The 18,156-nt window shown below is 41.4% G+C and overlaps 1 protein-coding gene across 4 annotated transcripts in view; it reads right to left on the bottom strand.

The window, feature by feature from the left end:
- The window catches only part of Npnt (nephronectin), a 65,796-nt gene that overhangs the window by 25,790 nt on the left and 21,850 nt on the right, over nucleotides 1–18,156 (bottom strand). For 2 of the 4 annotated variants that reach the window (XM_075981305.1, XM_075981306.1), the window contains 3 exons: nucleotides 8,129–8,221; nucleotides 5,162–5,254; nucleotides 1,032–1,151 (listed from right to left, as the gene is read on the bottom strand). In XM_075981305.1, coding sequence (XP_075837420.1) covers nucleotides 1,032–1,151; nucleotides 5,162–5,254; nucleotides 8,129–8,221 — 306 coding nt within the window. The remainder of the gene's footprint in view (nucleotides 1–1,031; nucleotides 1,152–5,161; nucleotides 5,255–8,128; nucleotides 8,222–18,156) is intronic. The other 2 variants (XM_075981307.1, XM_075981308.1) reach the window with 1 other exon arrangement.

Genomic DNA, 18,156 nt, shown 5'->3' with positions numbered 1-18,156 from the left:
GTCGCTGCTTGTTGATTAGCATAGAAATTCAAGTTATTCAATTTTCAGCAGACAGAGAATTTGAGGGAAACGTCCATTTTAAAAACACAACCAAGTGATAACAGGACACATCATACAATTCTCTTATAAAGATGCATACATGTAAGATTGACCCTCTGAGGCCTGGGGATGCACTCAGTTGCTAGAATGCGTGTCTAGCATGCATGAAGAGTCTAACTCTAATACCTCATAAAGGCAATCGTGGCAGTGTTTGCCTGTAATCTCAGCACTCAGGAGGTGGAGGAAGGAAGATTAGCCATTCAAGGTCACTATCAGCTGTATAGCAAGTTGGAGGCTACCCTAGGATACGTAAGACCCTATTTTAAAAAAGCAAACCTCAATTTTTCTGATGTTATATTCATTTTCACTTAAAGCAGTTTTTCTTCTTACATATTTCTTTCTTTTTTTCTTTTTCTTTTTTGGTTTTTCGAGACAGGGTTTCTCTGTGGTTTTGGAGCCTGTCCTGGAACTAGCTCTTGTAAACCAGGCTGGTCTCGAACTCACAGAGATCTGCCTGCCTCTGCCTCCCAAGTGCTGGGATTAAAGGCGTGTGCCACCACCGCCCGGCTTCTTACATATTTCTTAAATTATCCTACGATTTATTATCAAGAATTATAAAAACATACTTGAAGGTATTTATGAACAGAGACGGTGGATTCTCTCTAAGCAAAGTCTCAGTTATCATTAATAGTCTTTGACCTGGAATGGTTCTTCTATACCCAGGGAGAACACTGGGATAAACATACTGAGAAAAGCATTAGAAAATGTGGTTCTTGCTCTAAACCCACTTATAAGCCCACCGGTTCTGGCCTGTGCAGTAAGAGAATGTCGTGTCTATAAACATACACCTCTCCTTTTGATCCTCAGTTCCTCAGGCATGCATACAAACACAGGCACACATCCTGTCCAGTGGAGATGAAGAGGCAGGCTACCAAAGCATGTCAGAAATCAAGCCTAGGGCACTTAGACAGCAGCTAGGATTCTTGACATACTTGAGCAGGACCCATCTGGCATAAGCATGTATCCGTTGAGACAATAGCACTTGTAGCTGCCGAACGTGTTCATGCACCTGTGCTTGCAGGGCCTCGGCTTCAGGCCGCACTCGTTTAAATCTGCAAAGAATGGGGATCAAAACAGAAAAATCACAAAACTCAGCAATGATGCAAAATGCTGAAAATGCTTCTCAATGTGGAAGCTAAGAGGGGAAAAGGGTCACGACAGTGAAATCATCCCTTCCACGACACATAAAGCCTGTGTGTACCATCTTAACATGAGCATCACACTAGGAGCAGCCGGATGTTGCAGGGACCATTATGGATGTCTGATTCTCTGTGCCTGTTTGTAACCTCCACAAAGAGCAGCACCCTCGACCCAAGGGTGGCGGTGCTCTATTCTCTGGCTGCCATTAAGCTTCAACTACCTGTGGCCCTGCTATTAGACACTTGTGATAATGGATTCTGCTCAAGAGGATACCACATGACACTTTATACTCCATAGACAGCGTGCAAATATTAAAACATTAGAATGATTCAAACTTCTCAAGGACAGCTATGTTTCAGAGGGGAAAAGCACTGCATGGATCCAACAGATCGTTACTGTGACTTTTCTTGTTCAGTTTGATAGTTGGATTAGAGAAAATTCAGCTTCCTATTTTACTAATCCATTCAAATCACAAAACAAGTATTAAAGCCTCTCAATAAATTTTCATCCATTTGGCAGTTAAGAGGAGCCCGTGGAAAACACTAAGGGACAAAACATCATTATGTATTTTATGTTTACTGCTTTAAATATCAATGTGAAATTAATGAATTCCATGATATAAAAGTTTTCCAGCACAAATTGAAAACTGCCTCAAGTCAACATAAAATTCAAAATGACTTAAAACACTGAAATAGTAATGCCCATAACATAGACCTCATTAAAAAGAAATGTGACCATATATTTATTTTGTCTGGAAACAACAGCAGAAATCCCTTATTAGCATAATTTAATTATCAATCTATCTATGTTACTGAATAAAAATACAGATAATAAGTCTAGCTTTAAAGTTGTTTCCAAATCTAATCAAAATTACATCTGACCTGCTCATTTAGAGGAGGTATGTAGTGTTTCACTGAGGCATCCAGTTGCATTACACTTTAAAATCACCAAATAAATAAAACATCTAAGGATATTTTCACATCTTACTGATTTTCCAACTTGGTCTTTTTTCTCCCCTTACCACAAGGTAAGCACATCGCCAGCTGGGCAAAGTCTGGAGAGGTCAGATAAACATAGCAAATACCTTTGTCATTTCCTGTGTTTTCTGCAATCCTTTGCTTTATTGTCTTTTGCCCAAAGGTTTTCAAAACAGAATCACATTAAGCATTTTTTTAAAAAAAAATAATCTCTCTGTGCTCATAGAAGATAGATACTTCGTAGATTATTCTATCAAAAACGTCGACACCCCCCCCCCCCCCCCCCGTTGAGTGAAGCAAGAATGCGTAGGATGGCCTGAGGGCAAATTCTAATCTCTGTTCATACTCTGCTAGCTTGTATTTGAAATTTTAATCCACATTTGAGTCAGGGAACTCTTTCTCATCTCCCAGAAGTTTGCCACCATCCTTAACATCACTCCCGTGGAGTCACACAGGCCTTGATGAATCCTGGGAGGAAGGTACTTAAATCTTGAGTATTCTGTAAGAGAGAATCTTTTCTTTTCCTGTGCTCAAAGCAGGTAACAAATCAGTGCCTCAAACTAAGTGTCGGATTTGATTCTGCATTTCAAGAGAGGGCTTCTTAAAGTATCAATTAAGACTCCCTAGTTTATTTTTAGAGAGCAACAGAAACTTCTGGAGGCTCGTTACCGGAACCAGCAGCTGTTCATAACCCTGGGCAGCTCACAAGCAAGGAGAGTTGGATGCCAGTGGGAACCTCTCCAGATATTGTGTCCCTGGTTAAAGCTGATACCCAGTGGAGGCAGCGCTTCCACAACGTGGCCCCAAGGTTGATCCATGAGGCTCCTTAGGATGCCTTTGGGGACCCAGGCTGGATTGTCATGGGTTGCCAGGGATCTTAAAGACCAACTTTATCCAGATTTATATTTTCCTTGTCACGGGGAAAGTGCTTTGTGGTTAGGAATCTTAAAACTGAACTAACAAACTGTCATAGTTGTTAGAAATCTGAAAATCACTCCATGAAAAAAATAGGGAAAAGAAAACAGAGCATCCACTGGGTAAAAAGTGAAGGGAAGCAGGTTATATTACTGACTATTAGATACTATGTAACAATCTAAGCATGTGGAAAGCAACTTGAGAAGCTGACCTAGCAGCTGCTAATGGGCTGGATGAGGCTGCCTTGACAGGTGGCTGCTGTTATGTCAAGCGTCCCTGATGACTGCCTGGCCCCATCTCCAACAGGCTTCACAGTAGTCCTTTCCCGGAGCCTCTGCAGGCATAACAGAGCAGGGTTCCAGCTACCGTTCATCAACACTGACCCCATAACAGACCCTGATGAGTAGGGAATACCAAAGCTCCCGGCATCAAGAAGAACCGCTTCCCTTCCGTTTTCTTGAAAGTTTCTAGTCTATAGTTATCCCACCTTAGTTTTCTTTGTTGACCCAAAGCCTTACACAATTGAGTTATTCTGTGTTGCTTCTGATAAACGCGGTACTCGCATCTGTATGAAATGACTCTTTCAAACTGTGGTAAATGTTCTTATAAAAAGTATGAAAGACTCCTCCTGACTCGCACTGTCTCAAAGAAATTTAGAAGTTGACAGGCGAGTCTAGTAAATAAATGCTAGTGTCTTTTTAAGTTCACTTTAATCTTGCCCTGGAAGCATAACAGAGATCTGCAATAAAATAACAGTGAACTTGATCATGCACACATCTCCCTCTAAAGGATGCACTTGTATCTCTTACATTCAAACACTTTAAATCTTATGCATATAAAGAGCATTGTCATCAGGGGCACATTTAAGCAGGTTGGTGGATTTGGGAGCTTGGAGGGAGAAAGTAGAGACAAGGAGGGGAGCTGGCCCAGAACACAAATGCAAGCTGCATAGCGTCGCTATTAGACTTCAGGGCAAAGAGAGTCGGAACCTGTATTAGCATGCAGACACAGAAAGACAGTCATAAAAAGATAGCCACCGCAGTTTTACAGGAAAGCATCGTCCGTTTGCTTCAGGGTATTTGAACTGCTTTCTTTCTGATGCTTAAGTCAGATAATATTTCAGAAACCTAACCTTTAAAACGTTATCTCACTAAAGTAAGGCCATAGGTGAATGAAGGTCAAAATAGCAACGGCCACAACTTTCTCCTAATGATGAGCAACTCTAAAGCGAACCCATTGTCCTGGTCCCTAGTGCAGAACACATGCAGGTTTAACACATTCCCCATCAGCAGAGCCAGTAAGAACTCCCAGACTATTTCAGTCGTCCTAAGTCCTCACACCTGTGCGTGGGAGAAATAAAAATCTAGAACTAGAAAGTCTACCACCTGACTTACCTACAGCTATCCCCATCACCATGAAGATGACAAGAGTTTTGGTGACTGAGTCTCACACCAGCCCCACAGATAAGCAGGGCAGGAACTCCTTTACTGTCCCCTACTACTGAGTGTCGCCAAGGCCAGGACACTTCAAATGGGATTCCAATAAACAAGTAATTAGAACCAGAACTGAATCCTTTTGACATTAAACAGTGTGTGCACTGAAGGAAAGGAGCCGACGTGTGGTGCGATTTCTAAACAAGCCTAAAATCCCATATCCCTGACAGTGAGGGAAGAAGGGCACTAAATTACATTCAAAATCTACCAGGAAAACGTCATCCAAACCTATAGCTTAGCAGAGGCGTTTCTGATATCGCCTACATACGAAAACACCAACTATCTTTCTATCTGATTTTCGGGAAAGGTTTCCAAACTCAGAGAAAAGGAGAAAGAGTGATGATACGTAATACAGTAAGAGAAGAGAGGGCGCCACACTTTCCAAGGTACAGAGACTCAGCAACAGGTGACAATTCCCACGGCTTGCTCCACAGGCTCAGGCTGAAGGCTTGGCACTTCTGCACTGGCGTTTGCAAGAGTAAGGGCAGGAAGCCGTGCGGGTGGGCGGAGCGGCCACCTGAGACAATGTACGCTCACCCCTTGAAGGTACACTTGTGGCTTGATGATCCGGGGGTTGGAAAAGAAGCTGTTCACTGCCTTGGTCAAGAGGAGTTGGGTAGGAGGGCTCATCTTCACAGCAGGGAGAAGGTAATAAGAGTCAGCTTTGAACCGATGTCATTGTTAGCCCTAAAAATCTTCACAAGTATCCATTAAACAGTTACCAAATGTTGATGGAGCTTAAAAGGACTCTTTGGCTACTTCACAAATAATTTCTAACTCTGTTTTGCCCTCTTTTTTTTTTTTTTAAAAAAAATTCTCTTTCTGAAAACTTATGATAGTCATCTTTCTTTCCAAAGAAAAATTGCAAATTAATAATCTATCATTTTCATACCATTAAAAACCAAAATAAGACTAATGTGTGACTTTCATCAACAACAGAAGACAACAAAACCAAATAACCAACTAACCCTGTGTAGGATATTAAAGTTTAAGCGACCAATTTTAGACTTACCTTACATTGTTACATTGCTAATAATAGTTTCAAATACACCCAATTAATGCACACGTGCATTTGCATACGGATTTGACCTACATCTTAGCATGGCCGATCATCATGCTTTCATTCAGAAGTAAAAACTTATGTCATAGTTGGCTCTCATCTAATTAGAGCGCACATTAGAAGCTTTATGAAAAGCCATAAAGATGAAGATAATCCATGAAGAACTGTGGTCATTGCTATTTAACAAAATGCCATGAGACGACTGGGCTCAAAGGGGAATGTCAAAAGGGCAGCCTTTCTGCTTTCTGCTTTACAACACATTCTGTTTATCAGCCACTTAACTTTCTAAATCAAAGGCACATTTGTTTCTGGGGTTGGAACTTTTAAAAAGCGAAGTTGTTGATAACACCACAGCTAGGGGGAAAGCTCTTACAGTTCTGCTCAGCCAGGCAACTGGCATTCTGCCGTAAGTAGTAGACTCAGATGGAGTGTCTGGCTCTGTATCCTTCTATACTGTTCTTTCCTTGGGCTCAGGAACTCAATATATGGAACAAAAACTAAGCCAAAACACTAGTAATCGATATTTATAAATTGTTTCTTCTGAAATTAGTGTGAAGCATGCATTCAAATGTGTATTAATTTCTACAAAGTATATGATGGGCATAACATCTTTACATGCTAAAAGGAATTCCCCAGTAGGACAGCTGTAAAAAGATTATATGTAATGGTATTCTCTCTTGGATGGGGGGTGGATTTGTTTGGGTAGAGATACTTAAGGAGAAGGAAATGGGCATGGATAACCTTACTGGAGAATAACAAGGGAGAGCAAATGATTAAATACAATCTAGCCAAAACTTGAGGTAGAATTCCATCTGCTGTGAAAGGCAGCATCTTAGAGAGAAAGCTAGTGATTTCAAAATCATAACTTTGTACCTGATCTTAGAGCAACAAATCCAGAAAAGGACTCAGAAGGAAGAGCAAGCCACCAAGGACAACCTCAGTGTAGAGGGATCACTGAATCCAGCCAGTTGGAGACACAGCTTGCCCTGCATTCATGTTATCCCCGGCATCTCTCAAGCCCTGGGTCAATGTCTGTTACTCATTCAAGCTGTTATTCTATTGAGCAGCTTCCCAGGGCTGCTTCTGAAGCAGATGAGTCTTGTAGCAAGAGTCTCTTACCCCAATGCCCAGCTTTAATCACGTGTTAATTTCCAGTAATGTGGAACTATTTCAAATTTGCTGCTTTTTGACATTTCTTTCCTTGAGAAAAAAAAAATTTGATTTCCTGCGTCTCTGAGGCACAGTTACTACTTCTGAAAATGTGTGGGCCTCAATGAAAACAGTCAGTTAGTTTATTGTATGCTAATTCTGCACCATCTGTTCTAGGGAAGGCTATAGGGACTCCAGGCTGAGCTCACACTTATTCAGGCCGTTCCTCCCAGATTACAAGGGGCAGGGCTCAGTGTATGGATTCAGACTGTGTGAGATGAGATCTTCATGGAACTCTCTTATGACCAAGAGTCACTGTATGAATCGGTCATTCAGCCTGTGCTAACGGGAATCCAGAAGTCAGTGAGACTGCAAGAGGTCCTGGCTAGACAAGAGTGAGGCTTTCCAGCTGGGTGTGCCGGTTTTGCAGGGACAGTGAAGTCTTGAAGACACATGAGCTCAGTTTCTTATTTTCAAGAAAATGTGACTCTAATCTTTTTTTTTAATAAAAATTAACATTTTATTTCTAGCTTTTTAACTATGGTAGTCGAAATCTGTAGGTATAATTAATTAAGAAGATGAACTTGTGTAGCTTGTGCAGAAGAGTGAAATAATCATGTCTCCGTTACAATTTTTCGTTGAAAACTGGCATACCAAAGTGAATATGTATTATGTAAGCCATAGCTCTAAGTCTTTTCTCTACGAGTTCTGTGAACTCAGGCAAGACAACTAATACCTCTGACCTTTAGTCTCTCCGAATGAAAGCTGCACAGTTTCATTATTTCCTATATACCTAACTATAACACACGGCACTCCACTTCAAACAAGGTTGACCAACTCGACATGGGGAAAGCAAGAAATTCTAGAATTTAAGACTTTTAAAACTTTACTTACATACTTATTGTGTGTGTGGAGTATTATGGCACATTGTGGAGGTCAGAGGACAACTTTATAAATTTGGTTATTTCCTTCCTCCTGTATGTGGGTTCTAGAGACCAAACTCGGGTTAGCTGGCATGTCTGGGAAGTGCTGTTATCTGCTGATCTCTCTCAGGGCCCCAGAATATAACTTCTATTATAGATAGAACAGATTTTTCATCACAAACAGATTTTAATGAGTATCCATGAATGCAAGTAAGGAAATCCTTTAAGAAAAAAATATTTTTCTAAGATTTACCATTCCTATTTTTAATTCTTTCATAATTGGAAGAGACAGCTATGAAAATGGCTGGGGTGCGAATCTAGTGTTTTATTTGTCATGACAGAGGTGCCACGGCTTCCACACTGTATTCCTACCTTGGTTGCAGGTTTTCCCAGCAAATCCAGGGTGACATTTGCACTTGTTTGGCCCGATGCACTCTCCGTGTTTGCACTGTGGCTGACACACAGCTGCGGAAAGAGAAGAGTGGGTGTCAATCTCAGGTCTGCACTGCATCCTCCCCCCAGTGAAGCACCAAAGTCACAGACCACTGTGATGACATGAAAACTAAGAACTTATAATAAAGTAGCAATATTTATAAAAGCCCTGTTCCCTTCCACTGTCTACACTACAAACAAGCATGCATGCCATGATGGTCTGACTAAGAATGGACCCCATAGACTCGTGTGTGTGAATACTTGACCCAGAGGGAATGACACTGTTAGGAGGTGTGGCCTTGTTGGAGAAGGTGTGGTCTTGTTGGAAGAAGTGTGTTACTGTGCAGGCAGGATTTTAGGTCTTATATGCTTAAGATATGTCCAATGTGGCACACAGAGTTCTTCTGTTGCCTATAGACCAAGATGTAGAACTCTCAGCTACTTCTTCAACACCATGTCTGCCATGTTTCCCACCATGATGATAATGGACTAAACCTCCAAACTGTAAGCCAGCCCCGATGAGATGTTTTCCTTTATGAAAGCTGCATGGTCATAGTGTCTCTTCGCAGCAATAGAAACCCAAACTAAGACAGAAGCTGGTACCAGGGACTGAGGTATTACTGTGATAGACCTGGCCATTATTTTGTTTGAAGGAATGCAGATTTTGGGGCTTTGGATTAGAAAAGCAATTAAATATTTGAAGTGGGGCTTAATGGAACATGGAAAACAGTGGTGATGATGGTGGTCTGAAATGTGAAGGCACAGCTCAAGAGGTTTCAGAGGAAAAGAATGTTAGCTGGTGGCCGAGAGACTGTTCCTGTGACATTTTGGTGAAGTATGCGGCTGCTATTTGCCCTTGTTTGAAAACTCTGCCTGAGTCTAACTTGAAGAGTTTTGGATTGAATTGCTTTGGCAGAGAAGATGTTAAAACAGCCTAGTATGACACTGTCTTGTGGTTATTAATGTTCATGCTTAGGAAGGTCTATAAAACAAGTTGATTAAGGAAAGTTACAAAATGTACAACTTGAGGAGAAACATGACACCAGGAAGTGGAATGGAGCTAAGTATTACATTCAAGGAGATAAAAAAAGATTAAAGAAAATGCTGATATTAAATGGAATAAAGGGAGTGGAGACCTCAGGGCAAGATCCTACCCAGCTAAGCTCCCAACTTGTGAAAAGGAATTAAAGAAAAGTTTAAGGCTAGGTGTGGTAGTGCACACCTTTAGTCCAAGTTCTCCAGAGGCAGAGGCTAATAGATCTCTGAGTTTGAGGTCAGCCTGATTTACAGACTGAATTTCAGGACAGCCAAGCTTAAGCTAGGAAGGAAACCATTACAAACAGAAAGCTGATAAAGATGTAAATGAACAAGGGGACCAAACAAGCAGAACTTGGTAGCTTTGGTCACATGGTTCTGGCTTTAGAGTCAAGGACACAAGTAAGAGGTTATAAATTCTTTCTATGAGACTAAGGAGAGCCACTGAAGCCAGGTATGTGGCAAGGGTGTCCCTGTGTGGAGGCCTAAAGAGACCACTGTATAAAGCTATGGAGGTGAAGCCTAGGTTTCCTTGGAGACCTCAAAATGTTGGAGATGTCAGAACTGTGAGATACCTGCCGAGGAAATCTGCTAACAGGGAGTGGAACCAACTCAAGAGAAAGAAGTGGGTTGCAATCAACAAAGACAAAAGGAGTTGAAGATCTGAAGAGGATTATGACATCAGAAGTGGAGATGCCATATTTGGAGTTTGCCCAGCTTGATAATGAATGGTCTTGCATTGGTCCAGTATTTCCTCACCATGCTCCCATGCCTCCCTTTCAGAACAGTAATGTATACCCATACCATTATATGTTGGAAGTATATGATCTGCTCTTTGGTTTTATAAGAGACTACAGCATGAATCTCAGAAGATACTTTGAACTTTGGGCTTTTAAACAAGTTTGAGACTGTTACAGACCAGGGAATTTTGAAATTGGAATGAATGCATTTCTGCATTATGTTATGGCTACAATCTTATGGGCTCCAGGGAGTGGAATGTGGTTGTCTCCCCTCCCCCAAATAGAATCATGTTTCAATGCTTGACCCATAGGGATTGGCATTATTAGGGGATATGGCCTTGTTTTATTAAGTTTGACCTTTTTGGAGGAAGTGTGTCCTGTGGAGGTGGGCTTTGAAGTCTTAGGGGATATGGCCTTGTTTTATTAAGTTTGACCTTTTTGGAGGAAGTGTGTCCTGTGGAGGTGGGCTTTGAAGTCTTATATGCTCAAGCTACACTCAGTGTGGCACACAGTGTCCTTCTGCTGCCATGATTCCCATCATGATAATGGACTAAATGGACTAAACTTCTGAACTGTAAGCTAGCTCCAAATATATGTTTTCCTCCATGAGATTTCCTGTGGTCATGGTGTCTCTTCACAGCAATAGAAACCCAAACTAAGACATGCACATTTGTCATATATGTACATATGTTTATATGTATCACTTGGGATTGAAAAAATGGTGTCTACTGAGGATACTACTCAAATACTTATTAGAGGGAACACGTAGCTTCACAAAAAATGTTCACAGACAATTTCAAAAGTTATTCTCTCAAATACACATCAACAAAACTTAGTCTGAATTTACTGGTTTTATAAGAAATCAATATGCCTTTCCAGAATAGAATGTGACTTGGTGGTAAAGCCCTTTCCTAGAAAGCAGGAAACCCTGGTATGGTCAGAAAACCAAGACAACATAAATTTCTTATTAAGCAACAAAATATGTATTCTATGGGCAATGATAGTCTGATAAAATGATTAAAAATGAAGCAAGCTAAAATGAAGTTCCTCACTACTGTGAAGTACTCACAAGTATTTAATCATCTTATTCTTTCTTAACCCTGACCTACAGTTAAGTTTCTCTTCAATTTATAGTAGCTTCCTGTAGATACAGCTAGTTTGAAAGTTTCCAGTTTAACCTTATTCTTCTCCTCTACCAAACATATCCACTTCTCTCAGGAACTCAAGTATCTTTTTCAATTTGGATAACAAACTGGACAAACAACAAATAAGTCTACCCTGTTTGTCTTGTGCCAATGGTTTTGCATAGGTATCCTTTGCATGCTCGAGGGACATCTGACAATGTCTGGAGATACTTTGAGTCCTGCTGGCATACAGAGCATAGAGGTCATCTACAGTGTTCAGACATCTCACCCACAAACTATCCAAAAGACACCAGAATATCATGGAGCCAAGGCTGGGAAACACTGTCCTACTGTTCCCAATATGTTCATGATGATCAATATTATAATAGATGAGAAACAACAGTCAGCATGATTTCTGACCTCAAAAATCTCACAGTCTATTTGAGGAGGCAAAACTTTTTCACGTTCCTTTTAGGGTTTATTTTTAAGTCTCTCTCTCGTCTGTATGTGTGTACATGTGTGTATATGTGTGTGTGTCTAAGTATGTACATGCTTGAATGCAGATGCCTGAAGAGTCAAGAAAAAAAGGCATCAGATCCCTTAGGGCTGGAGTTATAGGCTGTTCTGAGTCAACAAACATTGATGTTGTGAATGCAGTTGGGTCCTCTGCGAGAGTAGTCCACACTCTTAAGACACTGAGACATCATCACTCCACAGTCACTACACGTTTTCAGTTCAAGAGAATAATTGTGCGTGAGCACAAAGGTTAGCAAATATGGGTTCGAACAGAAAGCCTCCTAAAAACACATGTACTGAATCTTGAAACACGGGAACAGAGATGGAAGAAGGCTCCCCCATGGAGGAGAAAATCATGTAGCAAAGTGGACCACAGGTTAGTGAAAGGTCACTCAGGAGGTCTGGGTAGCTACAAAATGAGTAAATGTGCATGAAATAGAAAGACGCAATTATTCATAATGGTGGTGTTCCTGAACTTTCAAACTGAGGAATGTCACTCTGTCTGTAGGACATGGGAAGTCTCTGATCAGGAGAATCGCTGCCTAAGTATTAAAGCTCTGAGTATATTCATATGGTGAATGCAGAACAAACTGGAAATGATTCAGAGGCAAAGGGAGCAATTGAATCAGAGAAACTAAAGACCAGTTAGAACCAATCCACCATGACTTGTGCTCATGGCAGGTGAACTCAGGTAAACATCAAGTGAAATGCAGAGAGGCCTTGATCTAGGGCAATGCAGTCAGGCATGCCTCTGCCTTCCAAAGCCTTGGACTCCTGTTCCTTCCCATACCAGCCCACCTTTGCTCCATTCTGGAATGTGCTTCTGGTTTCCTCTGGCAATTAGCCAACATTTCTTTTAAGACTCCTGCAAACCGGCGTACACTCAACGTTGCTTTCTACGTCCCCTCACTCAGCCCCTCCCTGGTATTCCACCTGCTGCTGCCAATGTTACTGTCAGTTACTGTTACGGCAATCAGGTCTGTTGAGTACTAATCCTTAGTGTGCATTCAAAGCCTACAGACAGGATGGGCAAACACAGAGAAAAGTACTTGGAGACTTCTGAAACTCTACTTTCAGACACCACATGTATTCCAAGGGAAAGAACTGTGTTCTCTGAGAAATAATGCACTTTCTAGGAAAGCCTTCCAACATCACTCAGTGAATGGTAAATAGTTTATACTGAATGCAGTTTTAAAAAGGAAGTCCTCCAAACAAGGTTCCCTGTCATATCCAGGCATCATCATCAAGAAAAACTTTGAAAAAAACAAGCATTTAAAAAAGAAACTATTAAACTATTTCAGGGCTGATAAGATGGCTCAGCTGGTAAAGGTGCCTGCTGCCAAATCTGATGACCTGAGCTTGACCTCAAGGATCATGGTAGAAGGAGAGAAGCAACCACTTCCACAAGCTGACTGACCTCTCATCTCTACACACACCATGGCACAAGTGCATGCACACAGTACATGGATAAACACTTTCAAAGTTATTCCATTGATTGTAACATGTTTAATTGTGGATGTAACCTACAGAAGTCTCCTGAGGTACCCAGAACGTTAATATTTAAGAAGTAACATTTCATATCTGTTACACGTATGTCAAAGTGACGACTGGAATTTGAAAAGATCTGTGAAAAGATGAAAACGTGGCATTAAATATGAGATGCATCCAGAGGAGGGCACAGAAAGTGTGTTACAAACTTGCGACCTCCAGGCTGTCCTGACTTTGGCCTCTGACCAGCTGTTGGCCATCCATTCTTGGTCATCAGGGCTTTCTGCTCACAAAAGGTTTTTTTGTCCTCTCTCCCTTTTTTATTTGTTCTCAGCAGGATGCCCTAATCTTTGGTGCATCTAATGTACACATCCCCAGAGGTCAGACCTGTTCATGGTTCTGCTAAGCTTGGGGACCCAGTATTTTAGAGAAAACTGCTGATTGAATTCCTACCTGAAGAAACCAGTAATTACAGATTACCCAGCAGCTATTTAAAAGTGTATTTTTTTTAAAAAAGCTATTAAAAAAGTATTTAAAAATACACATAGAGTTGATACAATTACTTTCTTCACAGAAAATTAAAACTCTTTACATATTTTTTCAAAAAAGGACCTTCCCCTAGTGATCTTGGTTTTAGGTCTGGGATAGGGTCAGTAAAAACATATCAAATAATATTTATTACACTCAATGTATTCTACTACACAGTATAAATGGATGGGGGAGTAATACAAGATTAACTGTATGACTAAGTTTTCTAAACCATGATGGGGACTAGGATTTCAGAAAACTGAAAAGGGGATGTGGTGTGGGACCATGATCTGTATTCTGTCGGTTATATTTTAAATAAATGCCGATTGGCCAGTAGCCAGGTAGGAAGTACAGGCGAGACAATCAGGCAGGAAGTAGAGTCAGGGTGACCAGAACAGGAGAATTCTGGGAAGAGAAAAGCTTGGTTTCCAGTCCTGTCCAAGCCACAGAAGAAGTAAGATGTGACTGCCTTGCTGAATAAGGTAGTGAGCCATGTGGCTAACATAGGCAAGAATAATGGGCTAATATAAGTTTTAAGAGTTAATAAGAAGTCTGAGCTACTAGGCCAATCAGTTTATAACTAATGTAGACCTCTGTGTGATTTCTTTGGGACTTAATGACTGCAGGAACCGAGCAGGACAGAAACCCCCGACAACAGGGATGGAGTGTGGATAATGATGATAGCTACAGAGCCTCAGGGCTGAACTCCAATCATGGAGAGCAGCTGTTAAAGGCACAGTGGAGTCTGCAGGCAAAGACTTTGGAATATGAACAGGTGGGTGGGGTAAGGCAGTGAAGGCGATCTCAGTGAGGGAAGGGGTTCTTGTAGGCTATCCTGTGACAGCAGGTGAGGGCAAACGAAGCCCAAGGTAGATCAGAAAAAGCCAGTGGTTCTCTTTGGATTCCTATCTCCATTTCCTTTTTGCCTTAACACAGAAATGTCCTTTTGGTTTTTGTTTCACAGTGTAGTGGAAGTTTACAATGCCATTTCTTATCCTCCTTGGCAGACAGGAGTAACCAAAGAACCAAATTCTGGCTAGTTTATCTAGAAATGGAGGTAACTGAGTGGAGTGTTTAGAATGCTACTTAGGGGAGCCTGTGAGATAGGCCCATGTCTGTATTATCGCTGAGAATGGAATCACAGCTCCTTTGGGACCAGCGGTCTTCAGAATGGAAAGAAAGATAGAGCAAGAAGTCCTAGTGCCAGCCCCATTCCTGTGCTGCTCTTGCACCCAGCCGAATACAACTCCCAAATATAACTGACTGATCTTGAACGCTAGGCTATGGAATATGAACCGAAAATGTTCTTATTAAGTCAGCCAAGGGTATCTTGCTTTGCTTTCTGGATATACAGTTGGAAGTCCTATTAGTACCATCTAGTACAGAAATAAAATGTGTCACTTTTTTATGTCTACAATATCAAATATTCATGCAGGCGTGCAATAGGATCATTTATAAGTAACCAGAAAGCACATGTCAATTTTTAAAAGCTGTATGAAATTGGTTCCCCACATTAGTGTAAACTGGCCTGCCTAGTAATAACTAATTCCACTGTAATGTGGCTTTCAGGAGTCAGCAAAAACAACATACATAATCTGTGTTATTTTGTGAACTGGATCATCTACTTGAAAGAGAAAGAACAGATGACCTGTTTTTCAGTTAGTAGCAATCTTCTAAGAAAGGAGATGAAGCACTGAGCCTGTGTCTGTAAATACTACAGGAAATCAGATAGGGTGAGATGGTGTCTCTGACCTGAGTATACTGGAAACAAGAGAAATGGAGCACATCGGATGCTGTACTGGAAATGGACCACATTGGATGCTGTATTGGAAATGGACCACATCGGATGCTGTACTGGAAATGGACCACATTGGATGCTGTACTGGAAATGGACCACGCTGGATGCTGTACTGGAAATGGACCACATTGGATGCTGTATTGGAAATGGACCACATCGGATGCTGTACTGGAAATGGACCACATTGGATGCTGTACTGGAAATGGACCACGCTGGATGCTGTACTGGAAATGGACCACATTGGATGCTGTATTGGAAATGGACCACATCGGATGCTGTACTGGAAATGGACCACATTGGATGCTGTACTGGAAATGGACCACGCTGGATGCTGTACTGGAAATGGACCACATTGGATGCTGTACTGGAAATGGACCACATTGGATGCTGTACTGAAAATGAACTACATCAGATGCTGTACTGGAAATGGACCACGTTGGATGCTGTACTGGAAATGGACCACATCGGATGCTGTACTGGAAATGGACCACATCGGATGCTGTACTGGAAATGGACCACACAGGATGCTGTACTGGAAATGGACCATATTGGATGCTGTACTCTCACTGCTACTCTCATGGTTTCAGCTCAGTAAAGAAAAGTCACATAAGGATCACGGATCTGATAGCTGTTTCACCCTCCAAAATCAGCCTCAAGGGTGAAGCCCACATGGGTAAACCACACTCAAAACTTACTCCAACATTCCTGTCACGTATAATGGGGCTTAGAATAACTGCTAAGTCACTGTTTTGACTAGAAAACGAAACAAGTCTCCACAGTCAAAGCAAACACAGCTCTCTGATGACCCAGTCCTGTTTTCTGTTTAGCTGCATGCTAGAGTTTCACTCAGAACCATGCTAGCTTTTGCAATTGGCATTCGGAGAGCTCAAGGGTGCTAATCTAATTCTGACAAAAAAATTAAGTTATTCAAAGCTAGGGGACAATTTATCCCACACATCAATTTTATAATGTTTCATATGTGACTGAATCACACTGGGAGTCAAGATCAATGTCTGGAAATAAGGACATGTTGGAGGCCAAGAGGATAACTGTTCTGGAAGGTGATGGGGACAAAGCCAACCTAAGCTCTATCCCTGGCAGGGATTTTCTTAACGTTAGCAGGCCTTTGAGACTTAAGTGTCGTGGGCTACCTTTGCCATTATGCTGTGCCTTCTCCTCCAGGGCATCTTACTTAGAACCAAGGTAACAGAAGGCATTCAAGAGCTGAGCAGAAGAAGGAACAGCTGTAAAGCCAAGAAATTTTTCGAGAGCCCCCATAACTAACTCCCAGGCACTTCATGGAGCTGCTTTGGGTAGATCTGGGGAGGCAGAGGAATGCAAATATGAAGAGAATATCCTTTTCAGAGCCCGCAGTTGACCTTGGACGAGAAAACATTGCTAAAAGCAACACGAAATACCTCGCTGCTTATTAATAGAAGCAATGGAGGCAGAGTTTTATAAAGAACTATCGGAAAGGGCCCTGAGCCATCAACGTGCAAAACAAAACCTACCAGGCAAGCAGGATCTCCAGAGAAAACAACTCTCAGCTTGCCGCAAACACTATACTGTTGTGTCAATTATTCAACGAGTTCAAAAACATTCAGTTCCTGCTGTAATTAAAAACAGTGTAAAGTACTTCTGATTCTCATTTAAAAGGTTATCTAGTAAATGTTCTCTTGCACACTAAGCTAAAAACACCACATTTCATGTAGCTGGCTTTCTTGCTGTAGTATCCATAAAAGGCAGAAAAGCAGCGGACACTGACATTGTATCAGCACAGGTTAAGAGAGTTGACCCACTTCAGCAAAAAGCTTCTTAGTGCAGTAAATGTTCAGTCTACCATTCCTATAATCACTCGTTGGTTCACTTAGGACAGCATTCAAACCCTATCTTATGACCGAGTGCTTCCCAGACTAAACCAGCTTCATCTCCAACCACATGCAGTTAACTGCAGCTTCCAGGAAGCAACACTCTAAAATCTCCATGTTGTCATACAGAATGCCACTCTCCCCTTGTCTGTTAGACTCACATCTAGATGGGCTTCACTGCTTAATTTAACCTTCACTATCACCAGAATTAGTTCTTGTACTAAGTACAGCCTTCCTCGGGGCTTCTAAGCCTTTGTGTTTATGTATATTATAAATCACAAATATGTATATTTACATATACATAGTTTACAGTATATCTTAAGAGTTTTATAAATCTAGCTCGCAGACCTTGAGTTCTTTAAATATACAAAAGCTCCTTTGAAACGCAACAGTCTTCTGACGAAGACAGCCGTGACAGGTATACAAGGTGTTAAAAGAACAGTGGAGAATTTCTCTGCTTGGATGTGGGAGTTAGAAAGGTGCCAGGGACTGCTTTCAGGATGGTGCACTGCATATGAATTTTACATAGAAATTTATCATGTGGACAGGGGCAGGGACTCAGAATGAACAGCATAAGAAGGGCCAGAAAGGCTCAGGAAGCAGAAAAGGGTCTGAACCTGAAGGGGCTGTGCTACAGAGGAAAAAAATCCTTAAAAAAGAAGGCAACCTGAAGATTCGGGTCAGGATCCCATCCGGAGCAGTGGCTCATCACGGGATTATACCCAGTAGATCAAAAGCATGGCAACTGACCTCCTTTTTGAACCTTGAGAGTTAATGAAAAATAAAGTCACGAGAGAGGCAGAGTGAAGAAATTCATTTCATCGTCAGTTGTCTTTCCTAAAAGTAATAACCTGTTTATTAAGATCAAATC

This window comes from Microtus pennsylvanicus, chromosome 7 (genome assembly GCF_037038515.1).
Source record: "Microtus pennsylvanicus isolate mMicPen1 chromosome 7, mMicPen1.hap1, whole genome shotgun sequence".
In the NCBI taxonomy this organism is placed as follows: Eukaryota; Metazoa; Chordata; class Mammalia; order Rodentia; family Cricetidae; genus Microtus; species Microtus pennsylvanicus.
This window is presented reverse-complemented; position numbering and strand designations above follow the sequence as displayed.